Here is a 21419-nt window from a genome sequence, read left to right on the forward strand (position 1 = left end):
ATTTTGGCAGGTTGACTGTTTTTATGGCCAGCTTTCACTCGACAGAGCTATCCCAGGTAACCCAGGCTAGGCAACTGGACACTGGCCTGCCAGTAGCTTACTGACCCAAGGCTGCTGGGCTTTATGGCAGGCACACACTGGCCAAAAGAGGCCTCCAAGACTACCGACAATTAAGGAACATAGTCAAAAACAAAAACAAACAAAATAACCCTACTATTCGACAGCTCAACAGAAACATCAAAATAACCCCCCAAATTTTGGGCCTTTATAAATTAAATTCTCCATCCCAAGCATTCCTCAGCACCTAAACCCTCCCCCCAAACACCACCAAAAGCATAGCCATTCAATTCAACTCTCACTTTAATAATTCCATACTGTCCCTACTAAATCATGACGCAACCAATCCTGTAATTGTACCTATCACCTCTGCCATCAATCCTGCAGCATTTAACCTTAAACCAATACCTATGAACTACATTAACATGCTTCTCCATTGACTGAAACCTTCACCTCAAGCAGCCGACCTGCTTCCCAATGAATTCCTGATGCTGGCAGCTAATGCCATCACTTACCCAGTCTATTTCCAAGCAATATGTCCCCAAACTCTGGAAGATTTCTGATATCATTCCCTTATAGAATGGAAGCACTTTGAAACTACTGTCAAACTACAGACCCATCGCAATACTCCCTCCCCTTGCCAAAATCCTCAAGAACTGTAGACACACACAAATCCTTACCAATCTCCTGAACAATAACCTCCTCTCAGGCACACAAGATGACTTCAGACCGAAGTATAGCACCACACCCACCTTAATAAGCTTCACAGACATAGTCAACCAGTCAAAAAGCAATGGCTTTTATGTTTCATCACTTTTCCTAGACATGTCAAAAGTATTTGACACTCTCTCACCAAAAATTTCTGTACCAACTAGCCACCCTAAACATCTCTCATTCCACCATATCATGGTTCCACAGCTACCTGTCTGGCAGACAAAAATCTGTTAAATGGCTAGACAATATATATTTACTCTTACCATACTCAATAGACATAACCCAAGACTCCATACTTTGCCCATTTCTCTTTATAATTTTTTACAAATTATCTCAATTCAGCCACCACATCAGCTAACATTATACATTATGCAGATGATTCTACACTCATCTGCAATGCCACCTCAATCCCTGAACTATTCCTAAAAACACAAAAAGCATTTTACAGATGTTGAACACTGCCGTTCTGCCAAACAACTAATACTCAACCCCAACAAAAACAAACTTCTATTATTAACCAACAATAAAATATCTCAACCAACCACCCCAGTCGCCATCTGCTCCACTAACAATGCCAAAATAGAGCCAGTAGGCCACACCAAGCTACTGAGTGTCACCATTGGCAAATCCCTCAGTTATGACTTGCACATATCCCAAACAATCAAAAACGTCCACATAAAACTTGGGGCACTCTCTAGAGCCGAACCGTTCCTCATCCTTCTTCTTTCGGCTGCTCCCATTAGAGGTCACCACAGCAGATCAACTGTTTCCATTTCTTCCTGTCCTCTGCATCTTGCTCTGTCACACCAACCACCTGCATGTCCTCTCTCACCACATCCATAAACCTTATCTTAAGCCTTCCTCTTTTCCTGTTACCTGTCAGCTTCATCCTTAGCATTTTTTTCCCAATATACTCTGCATCCTTCCTCAGCACATGTCCAAACCAATGTAATCTTGCCTCTCTGGCTTTGTCTCCAAACCTTCCAACCTGGGCTGACCCTCTAATATACTTATTCCAAATCCTGTCCATCCTCGTCACATCCAGTGCAAATCTTAGCATCTTCATCTCTGCCACGTCAAGTTCTGACTCCTGCCTTTTTGTCAGTGCCACTGTCTCCAACCCATATAACATAGCTGGTCTCACTACCCTCTTGTAGACCTTCCCTTCCTCATCCAAACCACTAAAATAGCCACTTCCTAAAGCCATCTACTATCCACTCTGTTATATGACTCTCCAATTTTCACTAATTTAAAAAAACAAATCGAAATAAACTGGATGCCTGCCACAACAAAATAGCCAGGTTTGCCACCAGCCTCCCATACAGAGCACATCATTGCTCTGCTCTTCACAATCTAGACTGGCTGGAACTCCCAGACCATTTATGCCTCAAACAACTCACAGTTTGCCACTCCATCATCTACTTACCAGATAAATGTCCAGCCCTAAAAAAACTACTAAAACTCTACACCAGCAATATAACCCTCTGCTCATCCAGCAAACTTCAAGAAATCTCTAAAGCCAGTAATAGCTACGAGGATGCCTTATACTCAAAGCAAATCTCCAAAATTTGGAACTCAATACCCCAACCCATTCTTGGCACAGCAAACCCCTCCAAAGTTAAATTCTTCCCAAGGCCCACTTGACTAATAACTGGTTATGCTCCTGCTCATCACCAGGGTGACCACTCAGTAAATTCTTAGCACTGTTCAGCCCATATTTTATACTCCCTGACACTTTCATTTGGAACCTACCTCCAGCTTATTACTGTATATTTTTATTCTAACTGCTTAATGTGGTGAGACTGCCACCCCACTCCCTAAATAGAAATATGTTACCATTTTTGTTTCTGTTGTGTTCACTCAAGGACTAACAATTATAATGTGTAATATAACGCTTACTGCATTATTTGAATTACTGTTGTTTTGGGGGTTTTTTTTCATTTGTTTTCAACCTAATTGTATCACTGTTTATAACCTGCTATTCTTTTTAAACTCAATGTAACATTTTTTACTGTGTAACTTGGAGCTTGTCTCCTTGGCCCGCTGCTGAAAATGGGCCCTTTTGGGCTCAATTGGACACTCCCGGTAAACAAATGTAAAATAAATAAATAAATTAATTATATGCACCCCTCCCACTGTTAGCACTGATCCGAGGTGTAGCTTGAAATAGGCCGAGTCCTCAACCCACTCATCACCAGTAACTACCCATGCCCATTTTGGAGAAATTAGTCAACATAACCGAATCACTTACAGTCATATTTTTACACCATCAAGTGGCTATTCCTGCCACAGTGCACAGTCTATGATACATGTTCTCCTGTTTTGGGGATACTGCACACTACAGTAGATGCCCAAAGCAGTTGGTATATACAACTCTTCCCCCTATAGGGCACGATGTAGAGTCTGTGCTGCTGCCCACAGCTCCATTAATTGTTCAGTTTGAGATGGAAACACGCAGCATGTTTTTTGGAGGTGGGAGGAACCAACAGAGACACAGGGAGAACATCCAGACTCCAATCAGGCATTGGCTGGAGGTCAGGATTGAACTTTGTACCTTGTGCATAGGAGGTAAAGACCTTAACCATTATGCCAACTGGTCTATGTCCCAAGAAAGGTGATTTAGGCAGTACTGTGGTGGTTCAAAGTCCCAGAAACATGTGCAAGGACACAATGACTCAAGTATGAACAGTGCTCGTTCTCACAGAAGGAGAAGCTGTACATCATGGCTCAGCTCTGAGCCCACTGCTGTTCACACTGGTGATGGACTACATTAGCAAACAGGTCTAAGGGGTGAGATCAATAAAGTTGCTGTATGCAGATGATGTGGCATTACAGGCAGACTCTGAGGAAGAACTTCAGCAAAGCATTGGGGAATGAAATGCAAAACTATAGGCACATAGGCTGAAACTAAGTACAGATAAGACGGTGGTAATGGCAGCAAACTGGGAAAATCAGAAGAAGCTGAGAATTGAGATAGAAGGGAAGACAGTGGAACAGGTTAACAAGTTCAAGTATCTGGGAGGAAGGGGTGGTTGAGGAGAAGGGAAGTCTGAATGAAGAGATTAAATCTAGAATCAGAGGGGCTGTAGCCAACTGGCATGGAGTGTCTGGTGTAGTGTGACAGAAGAATGCCAAAGAAACTGAAAAGTAGGGTGTACAAAATAGTGGTCCAACCGGTATTACTGTATGGTACAGAAACCTGGGCAGTAAGGCACAGCAGATGAGGAAGGTAGAGGTGATGGAAATGAAGTGCCTGAGATGGGTGGTAGGATGCACACTGTGGGACAGATGAAGAAATTAGGACATAGCAGAAAACAAAGTAGCTCCAATTGCAGAAAAGATCAAAGAGAACAGATTATGATGATTCGGGCACATGTGCAGAAAAGCAGATGACAATCTAGTGAAGGTGATTTGGGACTGACAGGAAGAAGGTAAGAAGAAGTGAGGGCAACCAACACAGAGGTGGATGGATTGCATGACAGAAGATCTGAGACAGTCAGGCATGAGTGTCGAGGAAGGCAGAAGAGTAGCATTGAATCGAGAGAGAGATGGTGACAGTTAACACAAACACCCCCACCCCATGTAAAAAAATGGAAAAAAGGGGGTTGATGATGTTTATATATATATATATATATATATATATATATATATATATATATATATATATATATATATATATATATACACACATACATATACATACATGTATATACACATATACACGTGCATATATATATGGTTTCACTTCATATACTGGAAATGCTGAAATCTCGAAAACTTCAGGATAGCGAAAGTGCATATGTGTGAATACAAATATGTTGAATCCGCGCTTATGCAGTGACACTACACTATGGGCATTGTTTGTTTTAGATGTTTGTGTTCAGATTATCAGGTGAGTGAGTGTATGTGAGCGTTTTTGTAACTGATGTGTATGTGTGATGTATGTGTGTGCTCGCGAGGGACTGTAGAATGTGTGTCTGAGTTTTTTTTTTCTCTGTTTGTGCGATCTGAAAGTTAGTATATATAAGTAAGGGGGGTGTGGGGGGCACAGCCCCCCACGTTGGGGGTGCATGGTGGCTTGCCCCCCTGCTTATGTTTAGTGTAGGTATGTGTATGTGTGGTGTTTTGTTGAGTTTATGTTTTCTGTAGTGTAGGTGTTGTAGTTTGTGTGTTGTGTAATGTATGTATGTTTGGGTTTGTGATTTCGGCTTTGTGGGGTTTCGGTGTCGTGATGGTTTAGGATTCATGCACTCAAAATTTCCTAAATTCGAGATTTCAGCATTTCAAATATATGAAGTGAAACTATATATATATATATATATATATATATATATATCATACAAGGCTTTAAGTCTGGTTTAACGTTAATGTGATTATTCTGAATAGGGTCTAGCCTAGTCTTCTTGATGATAAAATGCAGATACTTCTGAGCAGTCTTTCTCTCTAACATAAATGGATTTACCCACATTTCTCCACAGCATTAAAACCTCTACAAAATTGGCCAAAATCTCTTCAGTGTAGCAAACGGTGCTTTGGTTCCTTATCCATAAGTGCACAACCTTTTCATAAAAATGCACATGGGAAAGAGAAAGGTTTAAAACTACCTTCCAAATCTTTAGCACCTCTTATAACAGCCAAACAAGCTAAACTGCCATTAGAAATGGGAAAGTTAAGATAATTGTTTATGAAGAACCAAACCATAGGGGTACTATACAAAGTTTTAACCTATTTATGCACAAAAACCAATAATTTTAATGTTTTATGCAGTGTAGTACTTAGCATTTTAGTACTAAAGAAAATATTTCTGAATTACTACAGGGCTGTTTGAATTTTTCTGTGTGGATTTTATGCTGCTGGTATGTCTTTAAAAAACTAATGCATACAGAACTGCAGTAAATAAAAAAAATAATACTTTGAAGCTTCCACTTTATCTTAAGTATTACTAATATGTTTTAAGGTAGTAGCAATATACTGCAGTAATCTTTAAATAGTTTGCTGACTACAAGACATTAGAAACAACATCTTAATTTTCAAGTAACTGATTACAGAAAGTTTTAAAATATTGACAAACAAAAGAGAAAAATCTGTCATAAAAGTAAACACTGAAAAACAAATGAGGAAATTTGAGGTTGAAGTGAAATATGATAAGCTTTATTGATGAGAAATAACTACATCATTAACAGTGTATGGAAACAGAGGTTACACTTAGTTAAACCTATCAGTTTATTTCTGCACCTTTCAGAAAAAAAAAAAACAAATAAAAATCTGTCAAGGTACTGAGCAGATTCAAGCCACTGTATCTACAAATGATATACACTAAACGTTCTGATATATGCTTCTATGAAGGCGAAAACTATGTGCTGACTTTCTCCAAAATGGCATTTATTTGAGAAAGGTGAAGCCATCAATGCCCATTAATCATTTTGGCAAAAATTCAAATTTTTTTAAGGCATGACTAAAGGAGCTGTTCTTTTTTACTGAATTAGTGAGATAAAACAAAATCCCTCTGTTACAGAAAATAATGCATGCAATTAACCTTAAGTTGCATAGCTGTTAGCTTGAATAACTGACTCAGAATAAGAGTAAATACAAGATATAACATTTACTTGTTATGGAAAATGATAACTCAAGAAATAAATTAATACTTCCTTGTAAGAGAAGCAATATTTCTGCTGCATTTATTACTTACAAAGAAAGTTAATACTGGCATCAGTTAAAGCACAGCTGAAATTTAGAAATTATATTTAAATTAACTTTTAAAGACTGTGTATACATTTACAGAAGTAAATCCATACAGCTAGAAAGAGAATTCTAATTATATTATGAGAAATATCTTTGTTAACCCATGGGGCAACTGATTTATAATCAAATGCAAGAGCTAAAAGTACCCTGGGAGTGTAAGGCTAGGCATAGGCCTAATAAGTACCTATGAACTTATAAAAGATAAAATTTATATAGAGCAGTAATGGTTTGCAGTTATTTGATGGAATGGTCTGTGATTAATATCCATTCATTGTACGGCAAATCTATGAAAACAGGTATTTTCTGTTGGTTGCTGTAACAATGGGCATCCTTTGTCTGTTGTCCAAAGTATCATCAAAATGAGAATATTCAAGTTTATTTTCTGTACTGAATATTCCCTTTTCCACAGAGACTGGGCATACTTGGAGTTAATACAATTAAGTGTGGGCTCTGGGGCTAACGCCAACTACAATGTTCAGGACCAATGTCCATTCATCATTTTGGCAAAAATTCAAATTTTTTTAAGGCATGACTAAAGGAGCTGTTCTTGGTACTGAATTAGTGAGATAAAACGAAATCCTTCTGTTACAGAAAAGAATGCATGTAATTAACTTTAAGTTGCATAGCTGTTAGCTTGAAGGATTGACTCAGAATAAGAGTAAATACAAGATATAACATTAACATGTTATGGAAAATGACAACTCAAGAAATAAATAAATACTTCCTAGTAAGAGATGCAATATCTCTGCTGCATCTATAACTTATAAAGAAAGTTAATAGTGGCATCAGTTAAAGCATGGCTGACATTTATAAATTATATTTTAAATTAACTTCTGAAGACCGTGTATACATTTACAGAAGTGAATCCATACAGCTAGAAAGAGAGAATTCTGATTATATTATGAGAGATATCTTTGTTAATCCATGGGGCAACTGTTTTATAATCAAATGTAAGGGCTAAAACTACCTTGGGAGTGTAAGGCTAGGCATAGGCCTAATAAGTACCTATGAACGTATAAAAGATAAAAATTTATAGAGATCCTTAACAGTTTGCAGTTATTTGATGGAATGGTCTGTGATTAATGTCCATTCATTGTGCTGCAAATCTATGAAAACAGATATTTTCTGTTGGCTGCTGTATCAATGGGCATCCTTTGTCTGCTGTCCAAAGTATCATCAAAATGAGAATATTCAAGTTTATTTGCTGCACTGAGTATTCCCTTTTCCTCAAAGAGAGGGCAAACTTGGTTAATACAATTAAGTGTGGGCTCTGGGGTTAAAGCCACCTACAATGTTCAGGACCATCTTTTAACCAGATATTACCTGAATTTAACTTCTTTGAACTAATGCTGACAGATGTATGTTAATTCTGATCCTGCTCTTAAAACAGATGACAATCTGAGGTAATATCAACTAAAGTGGCATCTAAAATATTTTTACAGAATTTCAAAAAAATAGTAATTCTAGCCAGGATTATCGAGGTGACAAGCAACCAACTAGGACACGTATGATAAAGACGATCAATGAGAGATTCTAAAACTGGTGCTATAATATCAGCACAAATTTTAGAGAACTTTATAAGAAGTTTATTAGATGATATATTTTACTTAATTTACATGTGAAACACCAGGGTAAGTATAGTTAATGGTGAACATATTTATGACATTTAATGTCTACTCTATCTGCTTTTATCCTCAGAAGAATTTTATTTAAACTTGTTTTGTAATAATAAAATGCTTCAAGAATTTTAAATGAAGAATTATTTATAAATGTCTACCCTGAAGCTCTACTTCAAGAAATCTGATCAGAATGCCAGAACTTGTACTACTGAAGCAAAAGCCTACCCAAAGCATTTGCATTAAAGTAAGGTTTCTCCTTCATACATGGTCATATTAAACAATTACATAGCGCATAACTCAATCACTTCTTTTCTGGTCTTATACTCATGAAATGAATATATTATTTATATTGTGATATGATAATACAGTATCATTACTTATTTTAAAGATTTTGCTTTGATTTATTTATGTAGCCTGAATAGCTGATGTATATGGCCTACCACAATTAACTTAAATGTTTTCTAAAAAAAAAATTAACAAATCTAAAAAATACCTAGTATTTATACCACAGACCTAGTCTAAACTATGCAAGATAGTTCAATTAAAAACAAGAAGCTAGTATTGCATATAATAATTCCTGAGAGAAGAATATGAAACAAACTTTGAAAAAGCAGACATCATATAATTTGAAATAAAGCTAAAATAATTTCTATACTTCTGTAATTTAAATGAGAATTAACATAAAAAGGTATAGGTGTTTGGGTTTTGCTTGAAACTGAAGATGCCAAAAACACATTTTGAGTTGTGCACATTATTTCATTTTATTTTTTAAATAACTGCCATGTAATAAGCAACAGCAATGTCTGGTTAACCACTTAGCTTGAAAATATTGAATTCATTAGACAGAATTAACTAACAGACATATGGCCCAAGTAATACCAGCTATGAATTCCTGGTAATCTTTATCTGGAGAGCAAATAAAGAAGACTATTACATTGATAAGCCCAGATTATTTTTTCATTAGGATAATCCATTGTGATAGTTCACAGAAGAATAAAAGGTTTTAATATTTAAAAGCAAAAATAACTCATCAGCATGCATTACCACTTTAGACTCATAACATAAATAGGCACTATATCTTTAGTAAAATGCATTCTGTCCCATAAAACTGGCAGAACTAATGCATAAATTGACTGGAACATGGAAGAATCCTAAAAAATCTCATTCAATTGTTTGAAATATTGCACTTGAATGTTTTTATCTTAAACAGGTGTCTTAGAATAAAAATAGACACTGGATATAATCTTAAAAGATTAAGAATATATATCATCAACTCAGGGCTAATATACAAAATATGAGTCACTTCTGTAGCATCTACCATATAGAAAAAGCTTGCTTTGATAGCAATTCATTGGCTGGAATTTCCAAATGATTATTTAAATTAGCTTTCTTAGAACATGCATGTATATTGCAGGTCTGAAGCCATACTGCCAGAGAAAGAGAGACAGAGAGAGAAAAATCCACTGTTGTATTATTAGAAATACATTTATCAACTGCAATGGCAATCATTTTACAACTGACATTCAAAATAAGTACAGTACAAAAGTAGCCTGGAATTAGTAGATGGAATGGCTTGTGAAAACTGCTCATTCAAGACTCAAGTTTATTTCCCAAGATAAGTACTCTTTCCTAAAGGCTCTGCAACTTTGGAGTTAGTATATTTTAGGTCGGGTTGTGATGCTTAAGCCACTGACAATACCAAGGAACACTTACTAAACATTAGATACTAGCTAAAGTTAGTCATGGAACTAATGTTGACAAATTAACTTTCCTTTTTCTTTGTCTCTCTTCATAAAAATTAATTCTACAGTGACACTAATATGCATTATCTAAACTATAAGACAAAAAAAAAGGTCAAACTACGGACATTATCACACTTAAAACTTTAATTCTTTTACACAATTAAAAAATTTAAAAACTACATGGCAAGTGCTTTCATTCTGTGCATAAAATTCATCAGACCTAATTACTTGCCATTATTAACACATTTAAATATAGTATACAAAAATCACATGACCACTAATGAGTTTACCCTTTCCTTCTCAGCACAGCTTTGTAATTCTCCCTATCATACATCCCTGGAGAATTACATGCATTTAATCTAATCTGCCTACAATATTCCTTTCCATTCCAGCTCATTTTCTGCATCCAATCTCATACTGTAATTACAAACTTTATCTATAACAAAAAATTGAAATTGAAATTCTTAACATTCTCTAAATGATTATGACTACCATGTTTTGCTAAAACATTACTTAAATCCATTTTCTCAACTGCTTTAAGATGCTCATAATATTCTCATACTAAATTTTCTAACAGTTCTACCTATATAAAAATTGGGGCAAAATCTATACAAGAATATAAACACTACATACTTTGATTTACATTTATAATAATTTATCCATAATTTAATTTCATAATTTCTTCCGGTCAACCAAATTCTGTCACCAACTAGAATATATTTACAAAAATTACAATTCTTATATTTGTACATCTCCTTCATACTTTCTAAACTTTCTTTAGCCTTATTTTTATATATGTGATCTTTCAGATTTCTGCCCCATTTCGTTATAAAAGTTGAATTTTCTCCAATAATATTTTTCACATCTTGGAAATTCATAAGACACTTCTAATTATTATTCATGATAGCCTTAATCCCCTTCTCAACTACTGAATTTTCCAGTAGACAAGTTAATGAAAAATGTAAGTATACAGTGTGTATAGTCTTATGTGGACTCTTCCCCACTTTTTATATAGGTAGAACTGTTAGAGAATTTAGTATGAAAATTTATGAGCATCTGAAAGAAGTTGAGAAAATGGATTTAATTAATGCTTTAGCGAAACGTGATAGTCATAATCATTTAGATAATATTAAGAATGCCAATTTCAAATTTTCTGTTATAGATCAAGTTTGTAATTATAATATGAGATTTGATGCTTAAAATGAGCTACACTGGAAAGAATATTGTTGGCAGATTAGATTAAATGCATGTAACTCAACAGGGATGAATGATAGGGAGAATTACAAAGTTGTGCTGAGAAGGAAAGTGTTAACAAACTAGTTATTTATTTTATTTACTAATTTATTGCATTTGTTTACCGGGAAGGTCCACTGGGCCTAGATGAGCCATTTTCAGTGGAGGCCCAGGGAGAAAAGCTTCACATATAATTAACAAGTTGATACAGACACAATTACATACAGAGCTAACAGGTAATACAGTTGATGGCCGTGTGATTTTTGTACATTATATTTAAATGCGTTAATAATGGCAAGTAATTAGGTCTGATGAAGTTCTATGCACAGAATGAAAGCACTTACCATGTAGTTGTTAATGTTTTTAACCATGTAAAAGGATTACAGTTTTAAGTGTGGTAATATGCGTTGACTGTTTCTTTTTTTGTCTTATACGTTTGGATTAATAGTTCAGTACAGAGTCTGCTGACAGTCTTCACTGTTTTTTATTATTTGTTTTTTATTATCTAAAATATATTTGCCTAATTAAAAATATATAATCCTCAGATGAAATATTCTTTTGAAAAGAACAAGTGCCAGTAAGATAATCAGTGGCAGACTGAAACACTTGCGCCAATATAAAAATACCTTTAGGCAACCCAGTAGGAAGTATAGCAAACAATAATGTTTTATTAGATGGAAGTATTTTATTTCAATTGCTTAAAAACTGTAGGAAAACTGCAATTAATAGGGTGAGATTTGTGTTTTTATTTTAAATAACAAATCACAAGTCTGTTATTTATCTTGATAGGCTGCTTAGATATAGCTGCATAATAATCTGAAAATATTTCAATAGTTTCAAGTGAATTACTCATAAATGTCATTTCTAAATCTCTCACTAAAATGTTAATTGAATAACTGAAGTGATTTTACCAGTAAACCAAAAACTGCTGAAAGCATTTGCATTAAAGTAAGGTTTTCCTTTTATTCATAGACAAGCACATCGGTTGCATAACTAATAAATAATTCGATTGTATTTCTGGTTTTATATCCCAGATTCACTGTGTTGTGAGCAAGAAACGATATTTATTTGATCATAATGACTTTTCTCTTTGTTCTAGTTACTTAGCTGGCCAGAACAATTCCAGTACATGGCCTACAAGAACAGATATATATGCTTCCCAAAACTAAGAGGTAACTGAAAAATCTAGTCAGGATTCATAAAGTAGTTGCATGTATAAAGTATGCAGCCAAAAAGAAACATATGATATAAGAAATAATAAAGGCTGAGTGAAAATATAAATTTTAAACATATAAAATCAACAAAAATCACTTTTGGAAAATAAGTGAAAATTTGTATCATAAGGTATGATTTTTTGGACTTTATATGAAACAGATTACTTCAAAGACATCTTTTATATTATGGAAGATTTTTTTTTCATTCTTGTTTTCCGAGTGATAAAAATTAATAAGCTATAATAAAGATTAAATAATCATTTTAAATCTTGAGTCAAAATTCAGAAATATTTACCTAACAGATACATGCCTTGAGTATCAATTATCAAAATTTTATTCCCAGAAATTCACTAAAGTGCCTAGAGTAAGCCATATGGATAATGCTAAAAAGACCCACTCTCATGAGGAGGTCATTTAAAAGTCAGAAACATGTTAGCCGTAATGAAGTAAAACTTCATTATCAACTAATTTGTGTGCCTCTGAATTACAGTTACTACCAAGATGTACGTATCACTGCTAGCCTGCATGTTATGGTAGTAAAATATTGCTCATGTAGGCAGTGGCATCTTCAAAATAATCACTTTCCCACACACACAAGTACACATTCAAACCAACCCACAGTTTACTTACCTGTCCCCCTGACTTACTTTCCCTCTTTCTGGTTCTTCCCACCTCTGATCAACATAACAGTAAAAGTGCCATTATGGCACACCTGTAGTTGACTTGATGGCCAGTGTGTCATCCTACCCCCCCCAACCTCTGTAATAGCTTAAGTATCACGATGGCTCAAGAGTTCTCCGTGGTGTCTAGTGTTTCTTCCTCACTCCCAGTCACTACTCCTAAATATTTGCCATAATAGCACTTAAAGTTAGAGTTGTCTCTGGTAAATAGTTTTTTCCCTGACTGCCAAATCCATGTACTGATGCCGGTGCTGTTACGGAATTTACATTAAATGTATCCTTGGTAACTAGTGTTCCCCCAACCCCTGATCCCTGTACTGATGGCAGTGCCATTATGGTATTTCAGCAATGAGTTTTTTCCTGGTGTCTAGTGGTGTCTCTCCCCCTCCTCCACCCATATCTGTAGTGATGTCTGTGGCATTAAGAAACTTGAGGTATAATATATCCCTTGTATAGTGGCTCCCTCCACCCCCACCCCCCAATTCCTCTACCACAGTAATGGTAGGTATTTGGACACAGCCTTTTGGGCATGTTCAATACTACAATGTGGTGGGGACAACCATGCTAATGCACACGGCTGAGTGATTTCTTGAATCACTTGGAGTGTTGATGCCTTCCTGGAAAAAGTTACAGGGGAGAAAGCACATGGACAAGTCACGCACGCCTTTCCCCTTGACTGCCACTGCATGGCCAGCCCTATGAGGTGCTGCACAGCTTCATGCTAGTGCAGTGTACAGTACCATGTTTTGGCTGTTGCTGAACAGAGTGTACTGAGGCATACAGATGGAGGTGTACATGTCACAGTATCTTTCTAAATCCACACCATTATTTACAGACATACTAAATGTAAACTACATTTCTAGAAATAATTTAGTACATGTCTTATTTTGGTGGAGTTGAATATGCACTATTTTAAAAAGAAAAATATATCAAATGAGAGCAAGTGGAAATGGGAAGAAGAAGTACAGTCATCTTAATAAGTGTTACCTGGATTAATGGAAGGCAATCATTAAAACAGGTAGCAATGGAACAGATCTAAATTAAACAGGAATTATACACTATTAAATCAAAACTGCATGTTATCATTTGGGATTTCTGTGTCGGAGTCTTTGTCTGGTGTGAGTAAAGCACTGATGTGTCCTATGACTCTTATGCCTTTGTTTACTAGTAGAGCCATAGATTGTGAGTACATAATTCTTCCGAATATAAAGTTGCCAGAAAATAACACATACACATGAAAAACTCATTTATAAATAAATAGATAAAATCATTCTAGGCAATTATGCTTCTTCACTGTCTAATATGCACATGTTTGTATATGCATACATACTGGAGCTTTTCTCCTTGGGTCTCCACTGAAAAAGAGCTCTCTGGGCTCAGTCGGACTAACCCGGTTAACAAATGTAAAAATAAATAAAAGTCATAAAAACATGGAATGCTTTAACTAGCTTATGAAATTAATAAAGACGGTCAGTCTGAAGTGAAAGTGCATTATCACCCTTTAACATACGTATAGTTTTTTATGTGTTTCCTGAAAATCAAGACCAATCACATTCCTTCATGATTACACCAAACCTTCATCAACCCAAATGACACCGTGTGTATTTTTTACATGGTATTATAAAAACATGATAAACAGAAATGGCCCCAATGATGGCTGAACACAGCACCTGAATTTCTGAAATTTTTAAAACCAGCCCAGTGAGAAACATAAAACAGGGACTTTAAACTCTTCATTTGTAATACCTTTTCAGGTTAGCATTTCATTTCTAATAGTTATTGATGTAAAGCCAGTGATGAAGGCAGTTCAGATAAACCTCATCCTGCATTATCAATGCCAAGAATAATGCTATGAAACCCAGGACTTTTAGAAAAAGGAAATGTATATTTTCTCTGGTCTATATTAGATCTGTGAAAACCCTTTTCAGTGAACAGCTTTTGGCCAAACACTAACTGTCAAAATCTGACTCCATTAAATGGCCATTTCAGTGAATTTTTTCCTAGGGGAAAAAACATTTGACCAGTGTAAACCTTCACAAAATTTAAAATCCTCCAAAGTGGAGGCTTCTCCCCCCATCCCCCTAAATAAATATACCAACTCCGAGATTGCACTACAGTGGGGAAAATGGCAAATTCCTGATGATGGCCAAAAGTTTTTTCCCTAGGAATAAATTCACTGAAAGGGCCATTCGACAGAGTCAGATTTCGACAGTTAGTGTTTGGCAAAGAGCCGTTCTCTGAAAAGGATTTTTGCGGATCTAATATAGACCTTCATTTCTCTTATGGGTGTTTCTCTATTATTTCCCATGTGAATGGAAACATTGAAGCATTTTATTTTAAAATGCATTTCACTAACATTTATTACAACTCAATGCTAAGTAACCACTAAAAATTAATTCTTCTGTTATTATTAAACACATGAAACCAAACAATTGTTAGGTATCAACATAACGTTACTACTTCATTTTCACAGTTATTTGACTTTATGTTTTTTTGTTTATGCTTTTTTAGCATATCATCATCAAATTATTACCAGGTACAGCATTGTATGCAACTTCTCTTACATGACCTAACATTTATGTGTTAACCTCATAAAACAGCCAGAAAACAACAACTTGTATCAGATCAAAACACTCATTTCACATTTGTCGTAGCACTCTCCTATTCTGGCATTAGAAATGAATTTACAATAATAGCAGCAACAAACGAAATAAATAATAATAATAATAACAACAATAATGGTAAAGCTATTGAAATACATAAAGAAATCCAGACAATCTGATGAATTTCTTTAATTTCTATATTTAAATGTCATGTTTCAAACACTAATTGGTTGCAGGCTTAGCTAAATGAACCACTGCACTCTCGTCCCACTGTAGGAGAAATGAATGGCCAGTTGGCTAAGGACGGCTATGATTGTCAGCTGAAAGTAAGGATAGATAAAGGGAATTCAAAAAGAAAAAAAATGCTTTTAGCAAAATATTGTTTAGCCCAGCAGAATATCATTTTTACATATGAACTGTTGAATTATATTGTATAAAAACTTACGAAAAAATATACAATGACAAAGTAAAACCTCCCATCAAAATCTATTGTGTACCAACTAGGAGTGCAAAAGCAGTATTACACACTAACAAGACTGACAACAGGACAGGAACTGAAATCATTAAAAGTCTGGAACAAATTAATTACCACCTTGTCAAATCACTGCTAAGCATAAAAATGAACATAAAATGGGCCTTTAATGTGAAAGAACTACCTCCATAAATAAAAAAAATATATTAAGAACAAAGGCAGATTATCCATTAGTTAAATTCAGTAACTGAATTTCCAACTGACTGGAAAGAAATCAAGTCACTCATCAAACTCATTATGATCTCCTTTAACAATTTCTGTAGGGAGGGCTTCACAACCATTTACTTTCTGATGTGTGAGCCTGTGACCCCCACACCCCTGCTGCTTATACAGAACTCCTTAGTCACTGCACCTCATAGTAAATGGGATAATCAAAGGTAATGCACGCTGAAACTTAATATTTAATCCCCTTTTTTGTACTTTCAGTCTCGTTGTTCTAAGAATCACAATTCAGTCCTCACAATTTCTTTTTCGAAACACCTTTACAGGATCAACCCATTTATTTATCATTTTCCTTGAAATGTCTCTCTGAAACTTATGAATGCTGCTCTATACTACTGTGAAATTAGGTTGTAACTGTTTTAACATTCTGAGTGATATGGTTTCCGTAGCTTCATGTAGAGATTTACTTCCTGGCTCTAAAATAAACAAGGATAATGTTCAGTCTGAATTTGCCAGTCAACAAATAATAATAAAAAATTGTAGGTCCAACAATCACATAGTCTCATTACATAAGACTGCTGTCCATTATGGACATCCACACTTATGTAGGATGTCTAAACAGCCTTGTTCATACCAACACCTCACAGAAGAACAGACTGATGAGGTGAGTATAAGGAAGGTAGTCCTACAAGCAGAACTGAGGGGATGGATGTTCTGCCCATTTTTGTGGATACTAACCTATATGTAGTCTGAACTATCTTAGATGGAGTGACCTTTCAGGAACTTATGGGAGACTCATGATGGATATTGCAGGCATCAGACTCACTAGTCTTAAACCTGATCCTCAACTAATTATTACACAATGGTATTTGTAATAACATATCTAAATCTTCATGGCTGCAAAAGAAAGTTTCAGCTCCATGTGGCATTTTACACCAAAGACATTTCCCTGAGGTCTCAGGAGATAAAAATTGCACACATATTAACATCAAGCCCTATCTAGCCCTATGGACCTATAATGTATCAACAGGAAGGGTTTCTGTGCCCAGACTGACAAGAGTTCTGGAATGCCCAGATGAATATTTATAATGGGATCATTTGCCATCCTTGTAGTTCACATGAATCGCAGATTTGGTACACAAACATCTTCTATCAAAGTTTCCTACAAGGGAATGTCCCAAAGGGTCACCTTACTGGTAGGTGCACATATACAGAGCAATACACACAAGCATCATGCTAGCAGGGAACAAGCTACATATAATATGTTGTCTGCTGTGTGTTTCGGTTGATGTCAGGTATGCCTTACGGTTATAGCTGATGACCCTCACAAGCAACTTCCAAACAATGTGGGAAATGGATTATAGCATACCAGTATAGAGATGTGTACTATAGTGGTGCATTTGCTCAGATAATTAATGGGATGCTTGCAATGTATAGATACTATAATACAGTCCAAGGATTGACATCAGGATTTTTGCTGTGTGTGCTTTACTGCACAACATGGCGCTGCACAACCAGATGGAGCAACAAGTCAACATCCTGCAAGGGTCTACACTACCAGGCATGGCAGCATCAGAAGGGCAAAATACAGATTATGGGGAGGAGGCTGCAGGAGCTGTAACACAGCTGAGGCAAAGGTGGGCAGGGTACACTGTAGTACTGGCAAAGAGATGTCTGTTCCACAAAAAATACAGAATAAAATGATATATGCTGATGCAAATATATTGCATTACATTGCACATGTGAATATGCCTTATTTAAGTATCACTAACCTGCCTTAGTTGTGAAGTCCATCATGTTGGTCTCACACCCTACTGTAGCTGTGCTGCATCTGTAGAGTTTATTATGTTATCCCCGTGCCTCTCTTTAATTATAACGGTACTTTGTTTGGGTTGTCAGTGCTGTTTTACACTTAAGATGTCAGCTTAACTCTGTGCAGCAATCTCCTATTGCTTGTCACTGAATCCTGGGCCATGTGTGCTACTTTTATAAATTAGAAATCAGTACCAAATAATTTTGTGTTTTACACTTACAGGCCAATTTCATAACCTGACAGAGAGTTTGTCTACAAACAATGAAAAAAGCGTTGCTGAGCCCAACAGGCTTCCAGTTAGATTTAGAGACTTTTATTTAGAATATGTGTTACAGATTAAGAATGAGTGAGCAGACAGAATTGTGTGCAATGAATAAAGATAGAATTAAGAGATTTGTGCAGTTTCCCAGTTTTAGCATTTCTGATTAAATTAATCAGAATCCCTTAGAGCTACACGCTCCAGGGACTTGAACCTCAGCACAGACATAAATAGGACATGCTGGAGGGACAGATTCATATCCCAGAGGCTCCCCTCACTCTGGAACAAAATCCCAATCCATGTTAGGCAGAGCCCCTCACTGACTCTCTTCAAGAGAAATCTTGACGAGTGGATGGGAGATCGTAAGTTTACCCCTGGGATCTCTTCTGTGTCCCTGCTTGACAGAGGCACAGTCAACTAATCTAAAAGGGTGGCGAAAGCCAAACACACTCTGGCTAGGCTTATAAATGCCCTAGGGCAGATAGCCTAGTATCAACGTATGAACCTATGAACCTTGGCAAAGGATAGAATCAGGCATTCGGGCATTCAGACTGTCAGTTCTAAAAAAAAATACAGTGTAAGAGATACACTTTGACCAAAAGAGTTCTAGAATTTTGAACCCTGTTTTTATATCTGTATTTTGAAGCCAATCTTCAGATCTAAAAGTCAGCTTTCAGTTTACTAATGAATAATAATAGATTACATACTTTACAACTTTCCAAACAGGCAAATCTTTGATGCAGGGCCATAATTCTGTTGCACTGACCACAGTTCCATATTTAAACAATTAATGTTACAAAATTCTAGCTTTCCCAAGTTCACTTTTAGTTTTATTCACTATAATTACAATAATAGTTGCAGATGTGTATTATTTTTGAACCCATACAAAATGTAAAATTAATATGCTGAAATGCAAACTTCCGGTTTTAGTCTTCACCAAAATACCTTGTCCAAAGTACAAACTTTCCATGACTACAGTAAAATATACCTTTAAAGAAAAAGATGTGCATAAACATTAGAAACCAGTAACAGAATGTTTTTTTATTTTATTTTGTGGATAGAGAAGTTTCTTAGTCAAAATACATTACTGGAATAAACAAGCAGGGCAACGTTAAAAAAGCATTCAAAATAAAGGAAAAGTAGGGGAAAAAAGGAAACTATAGCAAAATGTGCTTTGTTACTAAAAATCTGTATGAGCTACTGATATTGTATAGCTTTGTTTTAGTGCAATATAATAGCAAAAGCAAACAACGTTAATGCCGTATTTACAACATGAGAGCAATATTGAAATCCATCAGTGAAAAGACACACACACAGAAAAACAAATGATCCCCACTTTCATACTTAATGATTACCTCTGCATGTTTTCCTCTATTTGTTGTTCTCCCCCTTTCCTACTTTCATATCTACCCCCATTTGTTCAGTCTGCAGAAAAGATGTGTGACTGTGAACATGCCAATAGGGTGCATACACTGGATCTTACCTTTAACATGAGCCCGCCCATCTTCAATTAACGGTACAACTATTGTAGAGTTCACATTCCCGGGTGACCTCACAGCTGTGTATACTACAGGTACTGACTGTACAACCACAGGAATACGATGAACATGTTTATTAGATTGCAAGTTTATAGGGCTCGAAGGTGGCACTGGATGTATTATATGCAAAAACTGCTGTCCTCCAACACCAGAAGCAGATGCTACAAGAGGTCCTGGTGTCAATACTGTTGGCACATTTGCTGCTGAAGACACTGCTGTTATTACTGTTGGTGATGAGCTTGGTTGACAGGCAGATGGTGAGGAAGAGGATGCTGTAGAAACAGGGGAGGAAGAAATGATGATAGGTGATATCCTAGCCTTGTTAATAGACAAGTCCACTGGCTCCGTCTGAGTCTGAAAGTGATCAGTTGCTAGCAGATCATCTGGTGGCTCAGCCTTCATATTTTTTACCAAGAAGGGGACTGATTCCATATCAGGGTAGCTGTGCACTTTGGGAGACTGCAAAAATAAAAATAAATATGCTTATTTTAGTGAAAATATTTGCATAATATTTGCATAATTTGACTAGCACTGCAATTAAAATGAATACATGAACTTATTTACACCTAACATATGGTGCTCCAACAAAGAAATTACATTTTGTATCCAGTGTACTAATGAATTATGGAACAGAATAATGAAATTCCCAAGCTATGCTGATACTTTAATATAGATTTTGTTTTGACCAAGTAAAAAAAATGCAGCTAGATGTTTCCATGTGTGTTCAATATAAGGGACTGAACTGCAACACTGCCCAGCCACTCTGTTATACAACATTTTATATATAGTTCTAAAGAACTATATAACTTTTGTTCAAAAGTTGGACTTTACACTTTTATATCAGATGCATGGTTCAGGAGAAGATGAAAACACTCAAAAGAGTTTTGCTGCTTTCACATAAAAAATAAATGGTTCAGCAAATAAGATACATGTGCTTGTCAGAACATGAAAAAAGTCCCCAAAAATGTAGTTTCACAAAACACAAGTTCTTTGAATGAAACTGTAGAAATGGCATTAACTAAAAACATAAAATCATAAAATTAAACTTCTTTATGTGGAGGTCAAAACTCCTGCCACCACAATTCATGTAGTTGGTGACCTCCAGTATACCCATTTAATTATAATCAACCTAATGATGACTGCAGTATCTCAGAAGAAGATATACTACGCTTCTGCAAAGTAGCATTTCATTCAATTTTAACTTAGGATACCACAGTGGCAAACTGCACTTTGTGGAAACTCTGATGTACTTCAGACGATTGCGAAACCTTTGAACAATATAAGGATACATAAATGTGATTGTTGTGGCAGATATTTACTCTGCATTTAACAGATATGCTAAGAATGTACCTTTGTGCTAGAATAAATAATTATATTACTTTCTTTGGCATTAAACACATAAAACAAACTCAGAAATGCTTATAGTTGTTAAGTGTACCATCCAGCATTTGCACTCGTTAGATATGAAACACCTCACTACTTGTAGACTGGACAAAGAATTCCTGCAGCTG

General features: G+C 35.8%; 1 protein-coding gene across 2 annotated transcripts in view; it reads right to left on the bottom strand.

The window, feature by feature from the left end:
- KLF12 (Kruppel like factor 12) overlaps positions 1-21419 on the bottom strand; it is a 1947649-nt gene that overhangs the window by 690636 nt on the left and 1235594 nt on the right. For both annotated transcript variants that reach the window (XM_044085623.1, XM_044085625.1), the window contains exon 5: positions 19854-20367. In XM_044085623.1, coding sequence (XP_043941558.1) covers positions 19854-20367 — 514 coding nt within the window. The remainder of the gene's footprint in view (positions 1-19853; positions 20368-21419) is intronic.

The sequence above is a fragment of the Protopterus annectens genome, chromosome 10.part0 (assembly GCF_019279795.1).
Source record: "Protopterus annectens isolate FY-2018-M chromosome 10.part0, PAN1.0, whole genome shotgun sequence".
NCBI lineage: Eukaryota > Metazoa > Chordata > Ceratodontiformes > Protopteridae > Protopterus > Protopterus annectens.